At 51.4% G+C, this 14,023-nt stretch overlaps 1 protein-coding gene across 4 annotated transcripts in view; it reads right to left on the bottom strand.

Annotated features, from left to right (window-relative positions):
- The window catches only part of LOC144727236 (signal-induced proliferation-associated 1-like protein 2), an 80,597-nt gene extending 67,776 nt beyond the window's left edge, over positions 1-12,821 (bottom strand). For 2 of the 4 annotated variants that reach the window (XM_078605918.1, XM_078605915.1), the window contains exons 1-2: positions 12,424-12,821; positions 1,443-2,799 (exon numbers count right to left, since the gene is read on the bottom strand). In XM_078605918.1, the coding sequence (XP_078462044.1) occupies positions 1,443-2,328 (886 nt within the window). In that variant the 5' untranslated portion in view covers positions 2,329-2,799; positions 12,424-12,821. Of the gene's footprint in view, positions 1-1,442; positions 2,800-5,814; positions 5,867-8,142; positions 9,113-12,423 lie in introns of those variants that run through there. The other 2 variants (XM_078605916.1, XM_078605917.1) reach the window with 2 other exon arrangements.
- Between the last annotated feature and the right edge of the window lie 1,202 nt (positions 12,822-14,023).

Raw genomic sequence — 14,023 nt, 5'->3', positions numbered from 1 at the left:
ACAAATCAGTTCGGTACAAATGAGTTTTCAATCGAGGTGACGATTTCAAAGCGCGCAGCTCTCAGCGGCTGACTAATATCGGATAGCAGAACGTTCCCGACGGCCGCAGAAGCGCGTCTCAGTTCGAGACGCGCAGAGACGGTGTCTTTATTGCTCCTGGAGGAGGTCAGCAATGTGCGCAGTTCGTGTCCCTGCCAACTCTACGAGGCTTAAGCGCACTGGCTGATTACAATGAGAACGACTTCACACTGCCCAGAAGCGTGAGCGGGGCACCACGTGGTTGTTTTTGGGGGGGAATTATAGACCGAGATGATATTTGGTGGACTCCTTTAGTGGGTTTTTTGGTCATGAATCCATGTCCCCCTTGAGCTGCATGGGGCTCTCAACGTGTTGATGTAACACGTCGTAGCAGGAGGCTTTCGCGACCAATATTGTCCGCAAGTGAGGGGTTTATTTGCGTAGATATGCGACGTGCCGTTAGAACCCGCCACTACGGCCAACTAGTCAGGGTTGTCACGTGAGCAAAGCGAATCCTCCGAAGCAGGAGGATGTCCCCACACATCTGGCCGTCGCCCGATGAGGCTGGTTGGGAATGCCCAGTGAGACGTCACGGCACTCGAATTGTCAATGTTGGAGTGGGTTTACTCTCTAGCACACGACCGGTTAGTGCTCAACTAGTGACGAATTGGCACGTTCTGTTTACGTGACAAACCTTACTAATTGGCCGTGTCGGGTGGTGGCGGGTTTAACGACACATTTATATATTTACGCGATTTAACCCACCCCCACCCCCCCAAAAAAAACCCATCATCTATTGTGGTTTTGCTTTGTTTACGTCCGCCTGGAGCAACAGAGCCCAAGACAAATCCACCTGGCGGTGAATTGCTCGGGATGGGAGAAGGTCGTCACGAATCCGATAACAAAATAAGTAATCTTGATTTGAAGCTTTCGTGACTGCAGGAATCCATACTCATACTCAAGGCTAAACATATTTTTCCATTTTTAATGAAAGAATATAGTATTGTCATCAGTGTGACATAATTAAACCAAGTTTGCAGTCGATACCATATTGGGAAGTGGGTTAAAATTGAGCTACAAGATTTTGAGGATACGACAACAACAACAGACAGAGTGAGTTAATAGAAAGCGTGTAAAAAAAGATTGTTAAAAAATATTATTTTTATTTTTTATGATAGAATATGGAATTGTCATCAGTATGACATAAGTATACCAAGTTTGCAGTCGATACCACATTGGGAAGTGGGTTAAAATTGAGTTACAAGATTTGAGGATACACAACGACAACAACGACAACAACAACAGCAGACAGAGTGAGTTAAGTAAAAGCGAGTAACACAAAAAAAGCCGAGAAAACTGCCCTCCCCGGCGGCACCTTTTTGGTACACAAAAAAAGCCGAGAAAACTGCCCTCCCCGGCGGCACCTTTTTGGTAGAAGAACTTCCTGTAATAGCGGGCGCCCACGTCCTCGTGCTCGATGCAGAACGACAACTCCGGCTCTGGCTCGGGCTCCTGACCGGACCGCGTCTCGGGCTCCAGCACCGCCACGCTCGCGTTCGTGCGCCACGACCCGGGGCGATGCGCCGTCGACGACGCATCGCCGCCGCCGCACAGATGAACGCACCTCTCCTCCTCGGGGCCGATCTCGTTGAGAAAATTCGTGCAGCTCAGGAGGAGGTCGTTGCTCTTGCCGTCACCGCCATCGTCCTCCTCGGCGGGGGGGAACGTGGCGTTGGGCTCCCTGTTGTTGAGGAGCGGGCTACTCGGCTGAGATGCCGCCGAGGCTCCCGTCGTCACGTTCTGACTCGCCGCCAGGCCGAACGACATGTCCGCGTCCTCGTCCGCCCTGAACAGGATGCTCTGCACGTCGTAGTGGGCAAAGCATCGCCCGGAGGCTCCGGGCGAGACTCCGACCCTGTCGTCGGAGGCCGACCCCTGGCACTCGACGGCGCCCGACCTGTGCGAGCTCTCCGTCGACTTGGAGCCGCAGTCGTGGGCCTTTTTCTTGAGCGAGATCTGCATGTGCTTTGTCCGAAAGGCCGCATTGTGGCTCGGGTCCGAGTTGTACTTGCTCAGGCGAGTCTTTGTCGATTTATCGTTCGCCCGCGGCTCCTTGCCCGGAGGCCACGCGGAGAGGCTGGAGCGCGCTTTGGGACTCTGCGGTTCGGGGAAGGCGATCGCCGAGTGCTGAGCGCCGTCGGGTGCGTCGCGAGGGCACGCAGCCTGGGCAAGGCTTCCTTTGAGCGATCGCCCGAGGTGCAGCCCCTTCTTGGCGGGAGAGGAGCTCTTGAGCGGAGCGTGTTCATTCATCTTGGGAGTCTTAAGAGGCGATGTACAGTCATAATCGACGATAAAACAGCAAGCGCTATAACGGACAGAGATAGTGTCCCAAACAAGGCTTTTCAGACACGTAGGCTATAATATTGCAGGATACATTTTCAGGCTTGCCCTCGATTTTCTGTCGCGGTTTCGAAAGCCGTAATTGACGAACAAAAGCTGTGGATGACTTTGTCCGAAACGAATATTCCGTTTGCAATCGAGGCCTGTGGCCACGTCTCTCGCTGCTGGATGGTATCGCGGGAGATTGAGAAGCTTGTGATGCCAGTCCTCGGCGGCGGCGGCGGCGACCCTGCTGCCAGTAGCTCCTGCTGCTGCTGGTGCTGCTGCTGCCAGTAGCTCCTGCTGCTGCTGCTGCGGGTTGGCACGACCTGGCGCCCGCCGTGACGATCTCTCACTCCGGGTGTCGATTCTCCCTGCGTCGTCACCTCGCTTTGCGCGCCTCTACAAGGGACGAGATCGCACGGTCAGCGTTAAAGTTAACTGCAGAGAGGATCCGTGGAACTCGCTTCTGTTGTGTTCGATCGGGTCGGTAGGTGAAGAACAATACACGATTTTTATTGCTTTTCAAAGTTGCGTTATTTGTTGAAAAATACGACCGCTTTGGGACATACGTGCCAGCTTGATTTGATTGGTTCTGAACGTATGTTGAATTTCTAGGTAGCCAACCATGCTAATCGGAGGTGTGGGGGAAGGTGGTGGAGGGTTATAGTAAAAAATAAATACATCATACTCTACACGATGGTCTATCGAACCAAAAACAAACTAATAAGGAAACATGATATTGATCGTGAAAGCCCACATATGCAATTGACTGAATATCAGTGTTTGAATAGGTCGCAAGAAAGAAAATACTGAAGGTAAAATATCCCCGAGGAATATTTGACCGTCGGTACACCAGAATATACCACGCTCCAGAAAGTAATGACGCACCTCTTGCCACGGCAGCTCTCTCGCCCACTTCAACATTTTTCTTCTTGCTGTGGTGTCCCCACCTGATGAAGATTGCTTGTGTTGCGATCGAAACGTCATGCTTTGTTTTATATTATTCTATTTCTACCTACGCGACTTTACCGAAAGAACCACAGATTAATTCCTGCAGTCACGAAAGCTTCAAATCAAGTTTAAACACAGAATCGCTGGGCCAACGTTGGGATACCGTTGGCCCATCGGTTCCAATCACATGCCAACGTTGCTGCGACGTTGGCACGCTTGTTGGCGTATCGGGCAGAGGTGGCCAGACCGTGGCTCACGAGTCGCGCGTGGCTCTCGGAGTTCAAGTGCGGCTCGGTGGAGAAGCGGCTCGCTTCTAACTCTGTGACTGAACTTAATCCGGAACGGAAAATAAATCTGCGATCGCGGGTGGGCGGACCTACCTCTGACACGCACCCCAAAGTTGCTTTGTTGATGAAAGAATTACGTGGCAAGGCGCTGTATCGGAGAATGGCTGTCAAAGATGTTTCACGGGACCTCCTTCAAGTGACCTTTTGACCCCTGTAGACAGTTGGGCGTTCATCTTCCTACACTCTGCCAATATATTCTCCCATGTCAAGTCAAGCCAATGATAAAAAGAGATGTTACCCTCTCTCCACTTTTCGGTTCTTTCAGTAAAGTAGATAGAAAATCAATAGATCACGACGTTTCGATCGCAACGCAAGCAACCAGAGCCGGCCCTAGACCTTTGGGGGCCCTAAGCAAAATTTGGTTTGAGGCTCCTTTGACGTATGATTTTTTTTACCCACTAGCTAGCAGTGACTCTAGGGGACCCTCTGCTGGCCACGGGGCCCTTTGCAATTGCAAGGGTCGCTTAGTGGCTGGGCCGGCTCTGCAAGCAACTGTCATCAGGTGAGACAAACACAGACACTTTAGCGAAAGAACCTGCAGTCACGAAAGCTTGAAATCAAGATTTACCCTCTCTGGCAATGAAACGGGTGTTAAGATGTCCAAACACCAAATAGATTCCTCTTGCAAGGAACCATGTCCGCATTAACCACACGCACGCGTGCTGGACATGCAAACACAAACATGCCGTGATAATAAGTGGCTTTGTATTTGAAGCTGATTGGCCTACACCAGAGAACGCCACAAGACGAACAGCACCAGGGCAATGCCACGTGACAGAGCATTTAGAGCTCGGGGGGAGCAGCTGCATCATCGGGGACGTCCATAAATGACGTCACGCGATTTTGGACGATTTTTGACCCCCCCCCCCACTCTCGTTACACGGCGTGACAAAAAGTCAGACCCCCCCTCAAATATGACGTCACAAAGCTCTGCCCACCCCCCCCGAAAACCATATTTTTATTTTGAAAATAAAACATGCTTCAAATCGCTTTAAACTATTGTCATTGTAGTGCGTATTTAATGTGGCGCTGCACTCTGATGTTGTAGGAGAAAACATTTATAAAAAGTATATTTAATTAAGCAGAACGTGTCGTCTATATTTATTTAAAGTTGCGCATTTTGACGTGACGTCACATTTCTCAACCCCCCCCATCGTCACACATCGTCACAAATGTCTGACCCCCCCCCCCCAGGTGCATGACGTCATTTATGGACGGCCCCTCACGGGACCTTCTTGTGTGTTTAGTTTGTTGTCTTTCCCCCGATGAACACGGTTGGCTGCGCACGGTGACGGCCGATCACGGTCCAAGACAATTTGTGTTCTCTTTGCATCTCCACCAAGGCCGTAATTATAATATATATTGGTCAAAATGTCCCCTCTCCCCCCCCCCCCCCCAATATATTGCTATAAAAATAATTGCTATGCTTTTTCATTCAGACGCTGTCTTTTCGACAGACCTGTTCTTCACCTGAGGACGGCTGCTTGCATTGTGGCCGAAACGTCGTGAGAATTGTATTTTATTACGTTTTATTTTTATTATTTTATTATTTCCCTTCTACGTGACTTTACCGAAAGAACCAAGAAGATGAATCCCTGCAGTCACGAAAGCTTTAAATCGAAATTGCTATGCTATGTAAATAAAAACAACAATTTGCTAAACCTTGGCCACAATATCTGAACTTGTCTTCATATAAATTAATGCGTAGATTTCTGTTTATATGATTGTGGTTATGGTTGTACTTTATGAATCCCTAATCTCTGCCATTACATACAATGAAACAAGAAATGGTAAAAAAAAGTAAAAACAGCAATGTAATATAATATACTATTAGACATTGTTGTAAAAAAAAAAGTCCATCCCATGTGTTAGTGATTTTTTTATATTTTAGGCAGGAAATTGACTTTTCAAATTTAGATATTTTTCTGGGTTTTGGTCCCCCCCAATGTTGACTCCATGGCTACGGCGTTGATGTTCACTACAAGTACTGTGTGTGGTGAATGCAGACCTGATTCCATGCAAAAGGTTTAAATTTGGATTACGAACATCTTAGCACCTGTGCTCTGACCTCTAAGCCATCTGGCCGTGTATCGATTAGGCAGCAGTGCTTCTTCACCTGGGGGCGTGAGATGCCCTTTCTGGAGGGGTGCGAGACGTGGGCAGATTTTCTTCAGAAGGTAAATCATCGAAAACACAAATTACGCACGGGCACGCGAATACAACTTACTTAGTTTCATCAAACCCCACGTATTTATCAGCAACTAGCGGTAAGTACCCGGCATTGCCCGGGCGAAAAATACAGACACACACATCGACTTACACACAGACATCGACCCACACACAGAAACACATCGACTTACACGCACACACACACATATGGACTCACACAGACAGACATCAACTTACACGCACACACACACACATATGGACTCACACAGACAGACATCGACTTACACACGCACACACACATATGGACTCACACAGACAGACATCGACTTACACGCACACGCACACACACACATGGACTTACACAGACAGACATCAACTTACACGCACACACACACATATGGACTCACACAGACAGACATCAACTTACACACACACACACATATGGACTCATACAGACAGACATCGACTTACACGCACACACATATGGACTTACATACACATAGATATATTTTCTTTTACGATTGAGAAAAAAATTGGGTAGCAAAGGCTGCAGTGAAGGTTTAGAACCACTGCTTTAAGCGATGCACTCTCGCGCGCCCAGCGATGATGCTTTTTGTTCACCACCCGAGGGACTGCAGTACAAATTAAGAAAACATTTGCCCAGGTGCGCGCACAGATGATGTGCGCGCCTAGGGGGGCGGTGGCGTAAGTGGTTAGCGCACTGCAACGGAAGCCCGACCACCCGGGTCCGGTTCCCGCTCACCACCGATAACGCCTGGAGGATATTTGAGCCGGTCCTGGGCCTCGTTAACGTCGGCTCAGCCTTAAACGGGTACCTGGCGAGGTGTGCGTAAACATCAACACAGGGGGAGACAAAGGCGGCCTGGAGTGGTTTACTGTGCCGTCCCATGCATGTCACGGTCACTCATTCATTTGGCATCAATAGACAAATTATATCTACAGCATGCAACACCATGGTACAGCACTTTATATTAAATAAATATCTCGTATATTTTTTATTTATTTTCAACACAGTCGCTGAGCACAAGCCCAAGTGGCCCAAAACGTCGAGCGGGCAGCCGCAAGCAGCACTATTATCAAAGTTGAAACCGATACGAGTCACAACACGTTTCTTGAATTGAGCAGAGTTGTTATTATTCTAAGAGTTTGGTGGGGGAGAAGGGGCGAAAGAATTAACACCGCTTGTTAGCACTGAACGCAAAACAACACAACACACGATCATCATATGCACAGTATCTACACGTTTAACAAACATCAATAATTCGATTGTAAGCCTATTTGTCTCTATGTGAGTGTTGACTCAACGCGAGTCTATGTGTCTCTTTGTAAGTCTGGGTCTCTGTGTGAGTCAGTCTCTGTGAGTCTCTGGGTCTCTATGTGAGTCTCTGGGTCTCTGTGTGAGTCTGTCTCTGTGAGTCTCTGGGTGTCTATGTGAGTCTGTCTCTGTAAGTCTCTGGGTCTCTGTGTGAGTCTGACTCTGTGAGTCTCTGGGTCTCTGTGTGAGTCTGACTCTGTGAGTCTCTGGGTCTCTATGTGAGTCAGTCTCTGTGAGTCTCTGGGTCTCTATGTGAGTCTGTCTCTGTGAGTCTCTGGGTCTCTGTGTGAGTCTGACTCTGTGAGTATCTGGGTCTTTGTGTGAGTCTGTCTCTGTGAGTCTCTGGGTCTCTGTGTGAGTGTCTCTGTGAGTCTCTGGGTCTCTGTGTGAGTGTCTCTGTGAGTCTCTGGGTCTCTGTGTGAGTCTGTCTCTGTGAGTCTCTGTGTGAGTCTGACCCTGTCAATCTCTGGGTCTCTGTGTGAGTCTCTGGGTCTCTATGTGAGTATATGGGTCACCAATGTGTCAATCTTTAATTTATTATTCGCAGCACAGTTCATGGGGGGTGTGCAGGGCTGTTATTGGTGTGTTGAGAGGGTCAAATTAGATGCGTGGCTGTGAACACGGCTGGCTCCTACATTGTGGCCAGACATGTGAGCCGATGGGCCTAATGCAGGGGGTGAGGGGGGGGCTGCCGGTAACCAGAATAACAAGAAAGATCATTTGTATTCTTTCACCCTATTCGGTTCAATAACATTTTCAAAAAACCCCCTCAATATTTCAAGAGCCGCAATGCACTGTGGGCGAACGCGAGACGGCGGTTAGTCCTCAAGAGCGTCACGAAGAGGAAGCCGCTTCCTTCAAGAGCCCCCCCCCCCCCTAGACCCCCCCCCCCCCCCCCCTGTGCTGAACGCATTAGTGAGTGGTCCTGCGAATACGCACGTTTTCAGCGTCCCTCCACGCGTGCGTTGACGGTGCCCTCTGTCCGAGCCAAGGTTGCCCTCCTGTGCAGCCTCTCGTGTGTTATTGCACCCCCACCCCCCCACAGGGCGTGAATGGATCGACCGTGGCCTGCAGGGAACAGATGCCCTGCTCGCCGTTGCGCAACGAGGAAGTCCACGCACGGGCATATTGTGCCACGGGGGGGGGACGGGATGTTGTTCAACGCGTGTCTACTGTGGCGGTGCTTTGGGCACTTCCAATAACTGTCAAATGTTACAATGCTCATGAAACGCGACGGCTGCGTGTGTTTGTCACTCCTCGGGTGACGTCACGTATCAGTTGATTCTTTTTTGGGATTCTATGCGGGGTGATGCAATGCCTACTAACCTGTGTGGTTCACCAGGATAGCTGACATCGTACGCGGCATGTGACGCGTGAAATGAATATGCAAAGCAATTAACACACACACACAGACTTGAGTATTTAAAATGCGAGTTACTCTCACAAACAAAAATTCGGTCAAAATTGGTGATTCCCTGCTCGAATGAGCATTGGGGCATTGGTGCTCATCACCTGCTCACAGCCCTGCAGAGCCAGCGGTGGTAATTCCACATTCCTATGATGGGGCGAGTCTATCTGAGGGACAACCACTGTTGACTTCCCCATAAAGTGGTGCCTGTTTTATCGACCCCGGAGGGAAGGAGGGATGAGCTGAGTCAACCCCCCAACAGCTCGGATTTGAACTCGCAGCGTTCCAACTACGGGTCGCTCGCTCTCCCACTGGCACGTGGCGATTAGAATTCTCGTCTTTACAGAAACCCCTTCACCACATTATGCCCTCGTGAGATGCCTCCATGCGCTCGAGGCATCCAACCCGCAGCTGATGGACCCGGGGCGAGTGGCTGAGTCCTAAGCAGTGTCGGACATCATCACGACAGATATTCACTTCTTCTTGGTTCTTTCGGTAAAGTCACGTAGAATGGAAATAATAAAATAATAATAAAACACAATAAAATAATTATTAACACATAATTAAATAATAATTTGACTATGTTTTATTTTTATTATTTTATTATTTCCATTCTACGTGACTTTTGCTGAAAGAACCAAGAAGATGAATCCCTGCAGTCAGGAAAGCTTTAAATCGAGATATTCACTTCTTCTTCTTCCCACGCTGTTCCGCCAACATCACGAATTAACGCCACGCTATTCTCTTCTACGCTCGCCTACGATGGCAGCAATGTGCCCAGGGGGCTACATGCCAACGCCGAGCTCTGCTCGTGCAGTGTTGCTGCTCCTCTTCCGGTGAATGAGCGATGTCTGCAGAGGATTCGATCGCGTTATTGATCAATGTGTCGCAAAAACCCTCCACCACCCGACACGGCCAATCAGTAAAAAAAAAGTGTCACGTTAACAAAACGCCAATCGATGAATAATACCGGTTGCGAAAGCCGACGTGTTAAACTGCAGTGGATCACCATACGTTCCATAGATTCGATTGCACGCACGTGTGTACGTTGAACTTCTTTCGCGCCGTACGTAGCCAACCGTGCTACTCAACCCAGTGGAAGGCCACAATTTCACGACGAACGACACAACTGCCACACACGAGATGTGTTCCAAAAGCAACTCTTCACGCTCCCGTCTAGCCACGGTATCGTCGCTTCCCCAACACGTCTCTGCACCGTCACACCACGCTGAGCATTTCTTGTTTCTCACGATAATAGTTCCGGGTGGAACGAGCACGTCGCAACCCGTCCCCCTTGCACCGCAGGCCGGGAGTTGGGGCGCTGATAGCCTCGGCAATGTGCGGTGCCTCTTAAAGTTGAACCCCTCCCCCCACCAACTCCCTGCTGCGACATTCGGATGACGGGAGGTTCCCCAGCCCGCCGACAAGGGATGAAGGAGGCTCCCGTACGTTGCAGAGCGTGCGTCTAAAATATCACGGCAGCATCCGCACCAAAGGTGACGAGGCTCAACGACTGCGGTGCCAATCTTGATTTGAAGCTTTCGTGACGGCAGGAATCCATACTCTTTGGTTCTGTCGGTAAAGCGCCGCAGAGACCCGGGTTGGATTCCCGCTCACGGCCAACACCCAGTGACGATTATCTGAGCCGGTTCTGGGTCTCCTCTAGGTCGACTCGGCCTCAAGTCAGCACCTGGCGCGATGCGTAAACATCGCCACTGGGGGAGACAAAGGCGGCCGGGCGTGGTGCTGGCCAGCCACCTCCGCGTGCGCCGTGCCGGCCTTCATAGGTGCTCGCTCACAGCACTTGCCCCTACAGTCTGTGCAGGCTACGCGGGGGATCTTTGTGCGTAGGATTTATTTCGCACCGTGCACAGCCAAACGTGCTACATCGGAGCTGCGAGGGAAGGACAAGAAACCGAACACGCAAAGCACTTCTGAAGAAGCGAGTTTGTCAATCTGGACGATGCTTTAAAAGTGCACCGTATCGGAAGGGAAGAGCGTTCCAGACGGCCGCACAAGCGCGTCTGGAAGCGCAACGCGTTGCGGTGACCGCCGTCTTGGTTCGATGTCTCGCCACAAGCCGCTGCGAGGATGAGCGGAGTTGGCGCGATGATGGTTTCTGCTCCTTGACGACTTCAGCCAAAGGTGTTGTGGTTCATTGTGGCGAGCACTTTGCGTGTGATGAGTGCGACCTTCGTCTGAACGTAGTCGTTCGGCAAATCAGATGCCAATGCAGCTGGGCGAGCACTCAACAGACGTGGTGGGGATCTCCCACAGACGGTTGTTTTGGCCACACACACACACGCACGGGTGTGTCGGGAATTGAATGCACGCTCAGAAAGACTTCCAATACCTTCCAAACACATGCCTCGCCATTGTTGCAATCATTCACATTTCGCCGAATTGAATATTCGCGAGACGCCATCATCATCATCATCGTCATCGGTGAGTGGCGGGACGGGTTCCCCAACTTCCCTCCGATCCATCTCCTATCTGCCCTCAGCACGCGTGTCTCTCAGCACGTGTGTCCCTCAGCACGTGTGTGTTGTCTCTGTGTGCTGTCTCTGTGTGCGTAGTTTCTCTCCACCCCAGCCCCTCTCCCCACCTCCCCCTCCTGTGGTCTTCCATTCGTTCCCGCGTGTCGGGTGCCCCCCCATCATCCTCGAGTCGGCGCTCACTCGGGAACAGCGCCTCGCGTGCCCCCCAACTTCGCGTGCGCGTTGAACTTATTTCGCGCCGTACGTTGCCAGACCGCGCGGATCGAGAGTTGCGCGCGATGGACGATGCAACACGGCCTGGAAGTGGTAGCGCGATGGACGGCATCACAATCGAGGGGTTATTCCCTCCCCCCCAACCCTTTTGGATTAAATACGAGCAAAAATACGGATGTGTCGTTAACCCCGCCGCCACCCGACGCAGCCAATTCGCGATGGAGTTTGTCGCGTAAACAGAACGTGCCAAGTCGTCACGAGTGACAGCGGCTGTGTGTTGGAGAGTGAACCCGCGAGCAATTGCCACTGATGTCACGCGCTCGGACGTTTTACGGCATTTTAAGTTAATTGACGCGCACGTGTGCGGGGTGTACGGGGTGTGCAGGGTGTGCAGGGTGTGCGGGGTGTACGGGGTGTGCAGGGTGTGCAGGGTGTACGGGGTGTGCAGGGTGTGCAAGGGTGTACAGGGTACACGTGTGCAGGGTGTGCAGGGTGTACAGGGTACACGTGTGCAGGGTGTACGGGGTGTGCAGGGTGTGCAAGGGTGTACAGGGTACACGTGTGCAGGGTGTGCAGGCTGTGCGGGGTGTACAGGGTACACGTGTGCAGGGTGTGCAGGCTGTGCGGGGTGTACAGGGTACACGTGTGCAGGGTGTGCAGGGTACACGTGTGCGGGGTGTACGGGGTGTGCAGGATGTGCACGCGTGCGCCTCCCGTGAGTGCAAACGCGACCAACATTGAACGGGCGGCGTGACAGCGCTCCAGCACTTGCCGTGAGACTCCACGCGAAGTGTCGGTGCGGTGCGACGTTCGTCAACGTTCGCAATCATAAGCACGAAGTCGCTCACGAGACATTCCGCAACGCGTCGCGGCGATTTAAACTTTAAAAGTCAAAACTCATTCCGCTTACGTCACACACCACAGCAGAGGTATTCTTCTTCTTTGTACAATCCCACATCTTATTTGACACACGTACACACACACAAAGCGAAGTGACGTCCAAGAACAGACGATTACCCAACGACCCCCATCAACAAACCCACCAAAGCCATCGCCCCCACGGCAGACGGCCACAGCTGCAGCAGCAGCACTCCGACTCACCCCAAGTCCGCCGAGGCGTCGCGTCAATGGTGAGGGTCGAGATCTCCCCCTCGACGACGCTGGGGGTGTTCGCGAAGAACGAAACTCGTCGTTCGGACGCGCGCAACGCATCAACGTCGCCGCGGACCGGGACTCGTTACAGCAGCGACGGCAAGCCAGGAACTCGGAAGGCAGCGATAGTGCCTCGTTATGAATTGCTCCTGGGCGTTGCAAGATAATGCAGCTGGCTTCGGGGTTTTTCTTTTCACACCCCCCCCCCCCCCACCCCTTTCTTTCTGGGAGCTAAAGGGGGCCCTGCTGAAATGCCAGCCTTCTGCCCCCACACACAAACACACACACTACTTCCCGCAGTCCGCTGCGAGCAGAGAGGCTGGTTATCAGCTGAAACGCACACGCCGCGCGCACACAGAAGTTACCGCATCGCCGTCAATTCCGTTCCACGCTTGCCTCTTTCAGATATTGGATTTTAGGATAGCCAAAATGGGAGTGTAAAAAAAAAACCCTTCGACTAACTTCCTCAAGCAAATATCGAAACCACCCTCCCCCCCCCATCCTCAAAGAGAAAAGTAACCACGCCGTGCACAACTGTTCCCATACAACCACGGTCTTGAGATTGTTGCATTTGTAAGAAGGCATTTGTAGCGTTCATTTAGAACGCGGTGCGCTCCCCTTTAACACACACACACACACATATATAAAGTTCGGCCGTGAAAGTTCACCAAAGTCGCCCATGTACCCATGTCAACGCAGTCCTGCACCGGCACTGCGCACACGGGAACACGACTCAGAGCAGGGACACGTGGCACGCGTGGGACACGTGGCACGCGTGTTAACCACGGCCCCTCTGTCAATACTCCGCTGGATGTTGGACTTCTTTTGCGCCGTACGCGGCCAACCGGAGGTGCGGGATGAGGTCCTGCCCTTTGCCCCGTGTGGATCGTGGTGGGGGGGCGGGGGGGCGGGTTACGTGACCATACTTCACCACGCTGCTCTGGGCGCGTTGGTGAAGGCGAGAGAACAACGATGTATGGGTTCATAGAAGTACTGTACAACGACCGGTTGTTGCTGGAGTGCCCTCCCACAACACAGCCCTGCAGCAGCCTGCAGCAGCTGCCCTGCGCATGGTTGGTTGGTCCATAAGAGGAGCACGATCCAGGCGCGCACACGGAGCGCCTGCTGAGCTTCCGACACGCCACGCGTTTGAGAGCGCGTCACGGGCTGGTTTTTGGTTACAGGGAGTTTAGATTTGAAGCTTTCGTGACTGCAAGGATTCATATTCTTAGGTTTTTTCGGTAAAGTCACGTAGGTAAAAAAAAAAATTAATAAAAGTAAGCTATGGTACTGTGACGGTTCCACCTGAAGACGGAAGCTTGTGTTGCCTCCGAAACGTCGTGATTTTAATTGTATTTTTTATTTTACTTTTATTAATTGAAATGTTTTACCTACGTGACTTTACCGAAAAAAACCCTAAGAATACAGGGAGTTTGTTCGTCTCCGATTGTGCGGCTCTGTGGCCAACTCACTCGCCGTTCAACTGCATCACCTCGTACACCGTGTTCGTCAGCACGAATCAAGATGACTATTAAACGACGACAACATC

The sequence above is a fragment of the Lampetra planeri genome, chromosome 25 (assembly GCF_965212315.1).
Source record: "Lampetra planeri chromosome 25, kcLamPlan1.2.h2, whole genome shotgun sequence".
In the NCBI taxonomy this organism is placed as follows: domain Eukaryota; kingdom Metazoa; phylum Chordata; class Hyperoartia; order Petromyzontiformes; family Petromyzontidae; genus Lampetra; species Lampetra planeri.
Note: the sequence above shows the minus strand (reverse complement) of the source record. Positions and strands in the feature narration are given on the sequence as shown.